At 43.3% G+C, this 13,527-nt stretch overlaps 1 protein-coding gene across 2 annotated transcripts in view; it reads right to left on the bottom strand.

The window, feature by feature from the left end:
- Positions 1–1,406, bottom strand: part of RAVER2 (ribonucleoprotein, PTB binding 2) — a 137,201-nt gene extending 135,795 nt beyond the window's left edge. For both annotated transcript variants that reach the window (XM_070786407.1, XM_070786406.1), the window contains exon 1: positions 897–1,406. In XM_070786407.1, the coding sequence (XP_070642508.1) occupies positions 897–1,121 (225 nt within the window). In that variant the 5' untranslated portion in view covers positions 1,122–1,406. The remainder of the gene's footprint in view (positions 1–896) is intronic.
- Between the last annotated feature and the right edge of the window lie 12,121 nt (positions 1,407–13,527).

Consider the following 13,527-nt stretch of genomic DNA (forward strand, 5'->3'; position numbering starts at 1 on the left):
AAAAAAATGCATGCACACATGAAAAGATAGTATTTCACGTTAACGGTGTTATCTTTAAATATCAAACATACCGGTGATTTCTATCCCACTCCCACCCTGCGTTGCGCTTCTTTGTGTTTTCTAGTTTTCTTACAATGAGCAAACGAGCATGTTAATTTGGCAATCCAGGAGGCGGGGGCGGGGTGGGGGGTGGTGATGGTAAAGTCAATTAGATGTAGAACTTAAAGCAACAGTTAATTTGGTTCAAAGACACAGAGAAACCTATCTCGAAGCCTTCTCGGAGTCAGTAAGACGGCAGCAAGGCTCCCCAGAGCGCTGCGATAACCTCTATAACCAGGGTCTTAGCAGACTGAGGGGACAGAGTTGTTTCATACAAACTCGGGCAAGTGCTCCAAACAGCAGCAAAACTCACTACTCGCTCTCCCGTGACCCCGCCCCCATGGCACACCCAGGTCCCGAGGACTCTGCGGGACCCTGCGCCCGTTCAACTTGCTCCCAAAGCCTTGGTTTCCGCCCCCTCCCAACCCAAACTGTGCCCCGCAGCCCACCGCCACTTTCCTTCATCTACTCCCCCAAACCCTTCCCGAGACACACGATCCTGGAACCCGCCGGACTTAAGAGACAGCGCTCCGGGTTCCCGTGACCTTGGACAAGCCCCTTCGCCTCTCCGAGCCTCAGTTTCTTAACGTGCCTCCCTAGAGGGGCGACCGCGGGCTCAGAAACCGGGGGGGGCTCTGCAAAAGCCACGGACGGTGCTCGTAACTCTGCACGACCCCTCCTCCCCCGGACCGCTCGCAGACGCTGGGCACCAGCCTGGACACCTAAGGGGCAGCTCTGTTCTGCAGCTGCTGCGCCGGAGCCCCCGGGGACGCGTCGCCTCCAGCCCGTCCCCGTACCTGGCAGCTGCTGTCCTGGGGCAGGTTCTTCACCAGGATTTTTCTGCGGTTGCTAAGCTCCCGGCGCATCCGCTGCAGCCGCGCGGCGACCTCCTCCGGGTGCAGCGCCGCGGGTACGGGGCCCCGGGCGTCGCCGCGCGCCTCGGAGAAGGGGCTCGGCCCGCGCGGCCCCGACCCCGGCGCCGCCGCGCCCCCTTCGCCGCCGCCGTCTCCCGCCGCCGCCATCTTCCCGGGCGCCCCGCGGCTGCGGGCTCCTCGGAGGCTCGAGGGGAAGGGAGAGAGCGAGCGGGAGGAGGCCGCAGAGCGGGCCCAGCCGCGGGGAGGGAGGGAGAAGGGGGACGGAGGCGGCGCCGCCGCCAGCAACCGGCGGGCGGGAAGAGGAAACCTGAGCGCCGAGGAGGAGCCCAGAACCACCTCGCGGGGACCTCCCCTCGGGCCGCGGGCCCCGGAGCACTGGAGCGCCCGCCCCTCCCGCCCGCCCGCGAGGGCCTCGGCGCCGCCCCGCGGACACCTGTGCTGGCGCGGGCTGGCGCGCTCCCCTCCTCGTAAAGCCCTAGGGAACTCCCAGGTTTGGACACTAGGTATGCGGCCCTTTGGCACCGGCTTCCCCGGGGACACTCGAGCCCCAAACGCCTGTCCCCGCGCGGCCTTCCCACGTGACACCGTAACTGTCCCCGAGCTCCCCTCGAAACTCCCGCGCTGGGATAGCTCCGGGGCTCACGACGCGCCTTCAGCCCCTGCAAACCCGGGGAGGCCCCCCCTCACCCCGCACGGTGACCCTTCCGCCGTCCTCAACGTGTACACATTTGGCAAAGAAATTAAGAATTCTCAGTGAAAAATAAAATGTGAGGTTTTCTAGGGAGTACAAAGAAAGATGTTCCGGAGGCAATTTTTTATATTTGGAAAAACCTGATCGCAAAGTATTTTCCTGGCTGTATCTATGAGAAAGCGTGTGCCCAAGCTTGACCCGTCCCTCCGTTTCTTTTGTACATTTCCTAAAACGTAAAACCTGGATGGTTGCATATGCAGTGCATAAAGGGGTGCCGAAACAAGGACAAATGGAGACGATCTATGGCAGAGGGCTGGAGAAAACGCTACTTGGAACATTATTTTAATTGAAACTTGGAGGGAGAGTAACATTTTAGAACTAAGTCAAAGTGATGTTATCACATCAAACAACTGGGGAGCCTTTGACTGGCACCAGCCCAAATAACTGTGAGCAAAGAGAAACGTGCATCTTAAGTTCATGGCATACAAATACACTCTCAAACAACACCAAAGCCTGTTTAATAACATTAATGTTATTGCGTTGGGGTGAAATATTTTCAGTAAATGTCACCAAAAAGTGAAAACAAAAAAGGTTTTTAAAAAATATTCTATGTGTTCAGTACTTGTGTCCCCACAAACGTCTAAGTACAAATGTTTCATTTCCACTTCACAATAATTCAATTAGCTAAGTTTTATTTTCCTCACTTTACACGTGAAGAAACAGGCAGGTTGCGTAATTCTAAAGCCCAACGCTCTTAATAACATAAAAAGACTCACCTGTCATATCTCCATCACAAAATTGCTAACATTCCTGCCAACAAATACTTGTATCATTAAAATGATTCTGCACTACACTCATGTTCTTTGTAGCACTATTGTCAATAGCCAAAGGGTAGAAACCACCTAAAAGGTCTACTAATGAATACATTATAGCATATGTGCACTGCTGCTGCTGCTGCCGCTAAGTCGCTTCCGTCGTGTCCGACTCTGTGCGACCCCACAGACGGCAGCCCACCAGGCTCCCCCATCCCTGGGATTCTCCAGGCAAGAATACTGGAGCGGGTTGTCATTTCCTTCTCCAGCATATGTGCACAATGGAATATTACTCAGCTGTATTTAAAAAATCAAGTACTGCTACAAGGTAGGTAAACATCAAAAACATTGTGCTTAATGAAAGAAACCAGACAAGAAGGGTCACGTTACATAATTACATTTATATGAAGTATTCTGATAAGTAGATCCATAGAGACAAAACTGGAGCTGGTAGATACCAGGGGTTGAGGGAACAGGGAATGGGAAGCAACTGCTTAATGGATATAGGTTTCCTTTTGGGGTGATGAAAATGTTTTGGATTTGGACAGAGGCAGCAGTTGTCCAATATTGTGAAAGTACTAAGTAAACACTGAATCAGTTCAGTTCAGTCGCTCAGTCGTGTCCAACTCTTTGCGACCCCATGAATCGCAGCACGCCAGGCCTCCCTGTCCATCACCATCTCCCAGAGTTCACTCAGACTCACGTCCATCAAGTCAGTGATGCCATCCAGCCATCTCATCCTCTGTTGTCCCCTTCTCCTCCTGCCCCCAATCCCTCCCAGCATCAGAGTCTTTCCCAATGAGTCAACTCTTCGCATGACGTGGCCAAAGTACTGGAGTTTCAGCTTTGGCATCATTCCTTCCAAAGGAATCGCAGGGCTGATCTCCTTCAGAATGGACTGGTTGGATCTCCTTGCAGTCCAAGGGACTCTCAAAAGTCTTCTCCAACACCACAGTTCAAAAGCATCAATTCTTCGGCGCTCAGCCTTCTTCACAGTCCAACTCTCACATCCATACATGACCACAGGAAAAACCATAGCCTTGACTAGACGAACCTTTGTTGGCAAAGTAACGTCTCTGCTTTTGAATATGCTATCTAGGTTGGTCATAACTTTCCTTCCAAGGAGTAAGCGTCTTTTAATTTCATGGCTGCAGTCACCATCTGCAGTGATTTTGGAGCCCAGAAAAATAAAGTCTGACACTATTTCCACTGTTTCCCCATCTATTTCCCATGAAGTGATGGGACCAGATGCCATGATCTTCCTTTTCTGAATGTTGAGCTTTAAGTCAACTTTTTCACTCTCCTCTTTCACTTTCATCAAGAGGCTGTTTAGTTCCTCTTCACTTTCTGCCATAAGGGTGGTGTCATCTGCATATCTGAGGTTATTGATATTTCACCCGGCAATCTTGATTCCAGCTTGTGCTTCTTCCAGCCCAGCGTTTCTCATGATGTACTTACTCTGCATATAAGTTAAATAAGCAGGGTGACAATATACAGCCTTGACGGACTCCTTTTCCTATTTGGAACCAGTCTGTTGTTCCATGTCCAGTTCTAACTGTTGCTTCCTCACCTGCATACAGATTTCTCAAGAGGCAGGTCAGGTGGTCTGGTATTCCCATCTCTTTCAGAATTTTCCACAGTGTATTGTGATCTACACAGTCAAAGGCTTTGGCATAGTCAATAAAGCAGAACTAGATGTTTTTCTGGAACTCTCTTGCTTTTTCCATGATCCAGCAGATGTTGGCAATTTGATCTCTGGTTCCTCTGCCTTTTCTAAAACCAGCTTGAACATCAGGAAGTTCACGGTTCACGTATTGCTGAAGCCTGGCTTGGAGAATTTTGAGCATTACTTTACTAGCGTGTGAGATGAGTGCAATTGTGCGGTAGTTTGAGCATTCTTTGACATTGCCCTTCTTTGGGATCGGAATGAAAACTGACATTTTCCAGTCCTGTGGCCACTGCTGAGTTTTCCAAATTCGCTGGCATATTGAGTGCAGCACTTTCACAGCATCATCTTTCAGGATTTGAAATAGCTCAACTGGAATTCCATCACCTCCACTAGCTTTGTTCGTAGTGATGCTTTCTAAGGCCCACTTGACTTCACATTCCAGGATGTCTGGCTCTATGTCAGTGATCACACCATCGTGATTATCTGGGTCGTGAAGATCTTTTTTTGTACAGTTCTTCTGTGTATTCTTGCCACCTCTTCTTAATATCTTCTGCTTCTGTTAGGTCCATACCATTTCTGGCCTTTATCGAGCTCATCTTTGCAAGAAATATTCCCTTGGTATCTCTAATTTTCTTGAAGAGATCTCTAGTCTTTCCCATTCTGTTGTTTTCCTCTATTTCTTTGCATTGATCGCTGAGGAAGGCTTTCTTATCTCTTCGTGCTATTCTTTTGGAACTCTGCATTCAAATGCTTATATCTTTCCTTTTCTCCTTTGCTTTTCGCTTCTCTTCTTTTCACAGCTATTTGTAAGGCTTCCCCAGACAGCCATTTTGCTTTTTTGCATTTCTTTTCCATGGGGATGGTCTTGATCCCTGTCTCCTGTACAATGTCACGAACCTCATTCCATAGTTCATCAGGCACTCTATCTATCAGATCTAGGCCCTTAAATCTATTTCTCACTTCCACTGTATAATCATCAGGGATTTGATTTAGGTCATACCTGAATGGTCTAGTGGTTTTCCCTACTTTCTTCAATTTAAGTCTGAATTTGGTAATAAGGAGTTCATGATCTGAGCCACAGTCAGCTCCCAGTCTTGTTTTTGCTGACTGTATAGAGCTTCTTCATCTTTGGCTGCAAAGAACATAATCAATCTGATTTTGGTGTTGATCATCTGGTGATGTTCATGTGTAGACATCTTTATCTACTGTACACCACACTGAGATTAATATCCTGTGTCCATATTTGCAGATTTGTGATTTTTCCATAAAGAACTAGAAGCAGTATATCTTCATTAATAAAATTAGGATATATGAAGATTTTTGATATGTATTTCCAACTACCTTTCTCAGTTTTCCCCACATCACAAACACTGTATGAGAGTGCTCATTTTCCTGCTTGCATCCATGATAATTTGATATCAAAATAATGTCTCATTTTGGTTTTAAATTTTATTGCTTGTGGGATCTTAGTTCCTCAACCAGGGATTGTTGAACCCAGGTCCTTGGCAGTGAGAGCGAGAAGTCCTAACCACTGGACTCCAGGGAATTTCTAAATTTTATTTCTTTGATTAAAAGTTATGAGTTGTAAGCTCCAATCAAGTGCTGTTCCAAAGAGCTGAGAGACTTTAAGATGTATATCCTTTAAAGTGAGCAAGAAACATGAATAGGCTTAGCATTCACTCGGACCTTGAGTCAGTCATTAAGTTTGAGAACATATATTTATCTAAATGAGTACCGTTTTCTTGACAAACATTTAAAAATGTCTCTTCTGTACTAGGCAATATATACAAAGGCATTAAGAATACAGAAATAATAAAAGTTTCTATATGATAAGTACTCGAGAAAAAAATTATACAAGAATTAAATATGATAAATATGCAGGGAGAAACATCAGGAGCTGCCCTGGAAAATAGTGATCTGGGTCTAATTTTAGTTTTTTGCCTTGGCTGAAAATATTTTTCTAAATGCTTTTTTGGTATTGACTTCAGAATTTATGACAAATCCTTATGCACAATTTCTGTAGTAGTGAATGTTCATCCCTTTGAGATGAGTTTTATTTTTTGAACTAATAATATGTTTTTTGAAGCCAAGTCTGGTGAATGAATCAGGTGTTGATTATGCTTTTGGGATTTTAATTATATAATTGGGTTTTTTTGTCCTGAGTGATACATAATTCAATGTTATCAAGTTATTAAACCAATTTTATTAAGTGGCTACATGGAATTGATCCCACTCCTTGAACAATATTACTGTGTCCTATACAGTGATGACTTTAAAACCTTTTTGACTCAAACCAGTGGGAAACATGTATACCACAGAGGGAAATATATCCCACACTGGGAAATATAGGGCTTCCCTCATAATTCAGTTAGTAAAGAATCTGCCTGCAACGTAGGAGACCCTGGTTTGATTCCTGGGTCGGGAAGATCTGCTGTAGAAGGGATAGGCTTCCCACTCCAATAGGCTTGGGCTTCCCTTGTGGCTCAGCTGATAAGGAATCCAGCCACATATGCGGGAAACCTGGGTTCAATCCCTGGGTTGGGAAGAGCCCCTGGAGAAGGGATACCCATTCCAGTATTTTGGCCTGTAGAATTCCACAGACTGTAAAGTCCATAGGGTTGCAAAGAGTTGGACACGACTGAATGACTTTCACTTTCACTGGGAAAAGTATTTTACTTTACAAACCAGTAAACACACATACATACAACTGAAACAGATTTCACAGAACAATATACCCTTCCATGGAGCAGCATACTCTAGTATTTTTTATTGTATTCTATTCCACTTTTTAAAAATTGCTGGGAGGAGGGTGACATGCTAAATTGATTTCATGTGCCACTAATGAGTCCTAACTCATTGTTAAACAGTGGTCCAGGTTTCAAATTAACTATCTTCCTTCATTACTTTGGCTCAACTGTTTTCCAGGAATTCAGGGAAATAATATAATCTGTTGATTTTAAAATATTTAACTGAATTGATTGTTACTGTCACATAAAAGAAATGGATGGAAATTGCAAAGACTTGGAAATGCTGCTATGCGTCCCAAGAGTTCCTCTCATTCCAGGTTTTAGCCTGACTCTTTAAATAGCAGCTTCTGTGATAAACTTAAGGAACACTCTAATCTGAACCTGCAGTGAAGTACAATTATCAAGCTGCAACATATTTACCAATACCCACAGGTATTTACCAATGCCCACAGGTAATTATCATGAGCTGTATAATTACCTTGTTTTTAACACAGGAGCCGTGTGCTCACTTTTGCCTTTATTTTAAAAATTATTGGTGGCTATTTTTAAAGCACTGCAATTGAGCAAAATGTTGGAAAGGTTTAATATGTTTCAGTTAATAATGATAATAATACAGCCCCTGGTATCCAAACAAAATCTTAAGCTTATATGACAATGTGATGAAAACAAATATGTGAAAACTGTAAGAACAATACACTTTTAGTGACCGTTTATTTATTCAGTGATATATATTGAGGGCCTACAATGTATCAGATACTCTACAGCACAGCAGATTTAATTGACTTTTATTCAAAAAAAGGCCTTTTCCCTGGGGAAAGTCATTGAAATTCAGAATTTGTAAATTCAGCATGAAAAAGACTATGAATATGATACTCTTAACAACATAGACTGCTACTGCTAAGTCAGTTCAGTCGTGTCCGACTCTGTGCAACCCCATAGACGGCAGCCCACCAGGGTCCCCCGTCCCTGGGATTCTCCAGGCAAGAACACTGGAGTGGGTTGACATTTCCTTCTCCAATGCATGGAAGTGAAAAGTGAAAGGGAAATCGTTCAGTTATGTCCGACCCTCAGTGACCTCATGAACTGCAGCCTTCCAGGCTCCTCCATCCATGGGATCTTCCAGGCAAGAGTACTGGAGTGGGGTGCCATTGCCTTCTCCGAATGGAGATGACTGATTTTGATGTAGGGGAAAGTATCTTGAGGGGCTATGAAGAACAGGTAACAGTCTTCTAGATGATAAGGGGCAAGTACTGAAACAGGGAACAGAGGGAGACCAAAAAGCATCAGAGGGACTGGCATGCCCATGGAACAGTAAGTCTGGTGCCAATAAAAGATGTGCTACTTTGGGGAGAGTAGCAGGAAATATATGAGAAAGGTAACAGATGTCATTCCATTTTAAGAAGTTGATTTCATTTTAAGTCACTGCTTAAGTATGGCATGAAAGGCAATCCCATAGAGAAAAGGAATATCAGAGTCTCCTAGGCAGAGAAATTAGATGATCAGATCAGACTTAGCTTTTGCAAAAACAATTCTGACAACAATGGAGAGGCATCATGTCAGGGAGATCAACTGGAAGCCTTCTGAGACAGTGAAAGCATTCGAAGGACTTATATGGAGAAGAAGAATAAAAATAACAAGTGGATTAAGCTTTCACGTAGGTCTTAAGTGTATAGAGCTTTACATGGGTTACCTAAGCTTTCTTTTTTCTTTGTAAACTCTATAATCAACTCATGACATAGTTAGCACACACTTATTAACCAACGAGGAATGGAAGGCAGAGAGGGTAACCTGTCCAAAGTCACACAGTAGGCAGGGGCCCCAGGATTCCAATGCAGATCCATCTACTTGGAGCCCAGGTATGTATACTCATGTAACTGTAGCTGGAAGAGGGTCTGCACTTATAAGATTTTTCTGAGAGAAACACAGTGGAATAAAGTAGAAGCAGAATCCAGCAGTGGACAGAGTAGGATCTGGAGTTAAAATATCTGAATTCAATTCTCTGCAACTGGAGTGAGTTATTTAAAGCACGAGAAAGTGAAAAAAAAAAAAGTGAAAGTGTTAGTCACTCAGTTGTGTCTGACTCTTTGCTACCTCAGGGACTATTGTCTGCCAGGCTCCTCTGTCCGTGGGATTTTTCAGGCAAGAATACTGGAGTGGGTTGCATTCCCTTCTCCAGGGGATCTTCCCGACCCATGGATTGAACCCAGGTCTCCTGCATTGCAGGATAATTCTTTATGATCTGAGCCACCAGGGAGGCCCCCATGGAGCATGAGTAAATACTTCAAATATGCCAAGCCTCAGATTCTTCATCTCTGAAATAGATAATAAGAGCCCCCATAAGGCTATTATTAAGGGCCATTATGAGGATTAGATGAGGTAATAAATATAAAGGACTTAGTAGGGTGCTTAGCTCAAGGTCTGTATAAAAAGGCATTCATAATAATAAAAATAATTATTAATTTTTTAAAAAAAATCTTGGTGTCTCATTGAATGTCATCAAAGAGAAAGAAGTTTAAGAATAGCATGATTTCTAATATGAGAGACTAGATGGGGGCAGGGGGTGATGCTGCAGCTGAAAGAGGGAACAGTTTAGGAAGTAAAGATAAACTCAATCTAGATATCTGAGCTTCAAATACTGCAGGACATATAGATAAAAATACCCAGTCGACCGACTATAACTTGTAACAGACCTAGGTAGTTTAAAAATAAGGTTGGATGAGGTCACTGAGGCTGAGTGGGTAGATTGAAAGGGAAGTCCAAGAAATAGTCCAAGAAAGAAGACAGTATTTAAAGGCCACAAGGAAAATAAGTGGAAGGTCTTGTACTTGGTAGTCCTGTTAGTCTCTGCTTATACTACTTATGTGTCCAGGCCAAGAAAAGAAAGCCAGGTGAAAGTGAAAAAGGTATCAGGCAAAAATAGTTGGATTGCATTAGGTAGAGCTCCCCGTATTCCTCTCTGTAGTTACTTTAGGCCGCTCTCTAGCTCCTGATCCATTCTCTAGCACCAGTTCTCCTTTACAGCTTCTTCACGTCCTCTTCTTGGCTCCTGTGTCTTCACAGGATTGATCTTTTTTTTTTTTTTTTTTTAACTTCTTTCTTGGCTTACAAGCTGAACCCACTCACCACTCACTGTCTTCTGCTATTGACCTTACATTCCATGACACACCAGCCATAAAAGAAACCCCATATAAGAAAGAAAAAAAAAATATTGAACTAGAAAGAAAGGCTTCAGAGAAGCCAAGAAATCAAAACGTTTCAAAATGGAGAATGGTCAACATGTCAAGACAGCAGAGAGGACAGAGAATTAGGACTAAAAAGGAGGTAACTGGATTTGGCATTTGGGAAGCTCCTGGTGTCTCTAAATGACAGCAACTTCAAGAAACTGGTAGAGACAAGAGACAAGTCTGAAAAAGAATTGGTGAGATAAACTTTATGCCCTCTACTTTCCCCCATGAAGCAGAAAGGAGATCACCTTCTGACAGTGAGGAGATTTTAGTGGAAAGTTAAAATTCGTGGTCTACATAGGTGATTTATATATATTTAATTCTTACAACCACCATTTAGAGTGGGTATTGTTATCCCTGTGTCATACATTAGACAACTGATATAGTGAATTTAAGTCATACGACTGATGTGAGACAAATTTAGAGCTCAACCCAGGTCTGTATCCTAATTCTATGGCTTTTCTTACTGCATTTAGATTTAGAGTAGCCTCTGAATGGAATGTGAAAGTGTTGTGATAGTAATAATAGTGGTAGTATTATAAATACTATTACTCACATATAAGTACATAATAGTGGTAATAATGACTAAAATGAATCAGATGATGGTAGTGCAAATGATACCACAGAAATTAATGTTTTTACACCAAATTTAACTGCAAGTCATAGCCTCATGTCTAACTTTATGACATAGAAACACAGTCCCTTAGTTTGGTTGCTAAGTCGTGTCCAGCTCTGTGACTCCATGGACTGTAGCTTGCCAGGCTCCTCTGCCCATGGGATTTCCCAGAATACTGGAGTGTGTTGCCATTTCCTTCTCTAGGGGAATCTTTCTGACCCAGGGATCAAACCCACATTCCGGCTTGGCAGGTGGATTTTTTACCATTGAGCCACCCTAAATGTTAAACACAATTTAACACCAGTTAAATGATGTTAGTTAGTACAAGTTATTTTTCTTAGTTTTAATGTAGCCACAACATAGCATTTATGAACTTTCTTTCTGTTTTTTCTAAACATATCTTTAAAATATTTACAAACTTGCTATAATTTAGGTTTATTTTTATTTCTAAAGTTACAAAAGATATTTTGAAAATTGTTAGTATGTAAACTACAAACATTTCCCTTGAACCTTGAATTGTATTGAATAATACAAAAAGAATTGTACTCTTTGCCATTGAAGTCGACTCTCTTGTCACCCTGCTTGCTGAATTAATGGAAGCCTGAGGAAGTAGTATACTTTTAATCGAATACGTAATTTTAAAAAATGGTTGCTATAAAATTATAGAAAAAGCCATAGAACAGGGAGCATGATATTTGATAGATAATAAAGTATAACCCTGGAGAAGGCAATGGCACCCCACTCCAGTACTCTTGCCTGGAAAATCCCATGGATGGAAGGGCCTGCTATCTGGCATGGAAATAAATCTTAAAATTATTATTAGGTTTTTGTGTAGAATGGAGGAACTTACCCATTTATGTGACATTTTAAAAATCATTTTGTTGAAAATCTTATTAAAGTGTACATATTAAAGAGTATATATTTACTTCATAAAATAGATGATACTCAACATGAATTATCCTTTTTGTGATGCTTTCGATAATAGTATTATTGCCCTCTAGGCATATTGAGGCTTATAGGATGATTTCCTCCTAAATTAAATGGTTCCATAAAGCTAGCCTTCTTAGTTTTTATGTCTGCTTTTCATAGATTTTTCTTGTCTCCTCTCTTGTCAACGCACATTTCTCCTGGAGGCCTGTATACTTGTGTGGACTCATTCATGTCTCTGGTGACATTAACCAGCTCACCAAACCCATGTACAGGTAAACAAAGATAAATGTGCACATGCCCAAGCTTATTATCCACAAAGTTCCTTTGTAGGCTCTCATTCTATTTTCCTTGTGGCCTCCTGGCCTTGGCTTCTTTTCTTCCTGCTCCTGCCAGTTAGACTTGAGTGTAGAGGTGTGCCACTCAGATCTCCCTTCAATTAGTGTAAGCCCTGTAGTTGGCTGACCACCTCCAGCTAGCCACTGTCCCTCCAGCTCTGCAGCAGTCACACTGAGGCTACTCTCCTCCCCAGGAAGCTCCCTGCCAATGACTACACAGTGGGGATATTGTAGCCAGGCACTTTATGCCTCTTTCTGGGCAATCTTCCCAGGCCCCTCAATCACCTGGCCAAGACTTTCTCAGGGCTATACAGTGGCAACCTGGGGATCTTCCTACCCAATCTTCTCCCTTCTCTCTCTCCTTACACAAGTATCTGACCTTCTTTGTCATTTAAAGTGTCCAGACTTTACTCTGGACACTTACCAGTCCTACCTATTCTTGTTCCCCTTCCCGTTATACTTTGCAGGTGTTTCCCCTATATATCTTTTGCACATCTAATTTTGGCTTAGTGTCTGCTATGTAGGAAGCCTAATTAACACAGTCAACAAAAAGTGGCCCAAGAAAGCGGCAGTAAAATTAGGTTTGAGGACTGTTTACTCATACTTGGCCAACTTGGACAACATCCTGAGTGCAATGTGGGGAATGGATAGTCCTTGGCAAAAGGTGGACCCCCCCCCCAATTGCTAAAGATTTCACTGGTGATGACCTGGGAATGTGTCCTGGGAGAAGGGAAGAGGCTTCTAGTTTGAAGATGTAGGCATTTCAAGATATGAGTGTGCCTACAAGTGTGGTGGTGGTGACTGCTTATTTCAAACTTCCTTTGATGCCCTATGGAGTGATCATGAGAAACTGAGAAGTAATGATGCAGGAACAGGCACAATGTGAGAGACAGAGCCTGTTTGACTTGGAACATTTTTTTGGAAAATGGGATTTAACACCATTACAAGGATGCTCCCTGACCCAGGGGATGGAGCACACTCACTTTAGGGAAGTCTGGCTCTTGGAAATTCAGAAAAAGTGATGGCCATGCCGATGTGAAAATGCCTGCATTGCCATGGCAGATGATAGAGGAAGGCTGTGTGAAGGGGCGAGCTGTAATGGATTTATAGCATGGGACCAGAGGTCCCATTAGAAAATTGTGTTTCCACAGCAGGGCCCAGAGAACACATCATTCTCCAAGGCCATCAGGAATGCACCAGCATCATTAAAAGTCTAGTGGTGGCTTTCTTTGCAGGCCAGGGATGAGGTTATCACAAACATCAGCTTGTTAATAGCAATGAGGATGATTGTACTCCAAAATAAGCCGCATAAGCAAGCAAATAGAAACCAGAAACAACCATTACTATAACTACCAGCAACATTGGAATAACTGGTGGGCTTCCCTGGTGGTTCAGGGGTAAAGAATTTGCCTGCCAATGCAGGAGACACAGGTTTGATCCCCAGGTCAGGATGATCTCCTGGAGGAGGAAATGGCAACCCAACTCCAATATTCTTGCCTGGGAAATCCCATGAACAGAGGAGCCTGGCA

This window comes from Bos indicus, chromosome 3 (genome assembly GCF_029378745.1).
Source record: "Bos indicus isolate NIAB-ARS_2022 breed Sahiwal x Tharparkar chromosome 3, NIAB-ARS_B.indTharparkar_mat_pri_1.0, whole genome shotgun sequence".
In the NCBI taxonomy this organism is placed as follows: Eukaryota; Metazoa; Chordata; class Mammalia; order Artiodactyla; family Bovidae; genus Bos; species Bos indicus.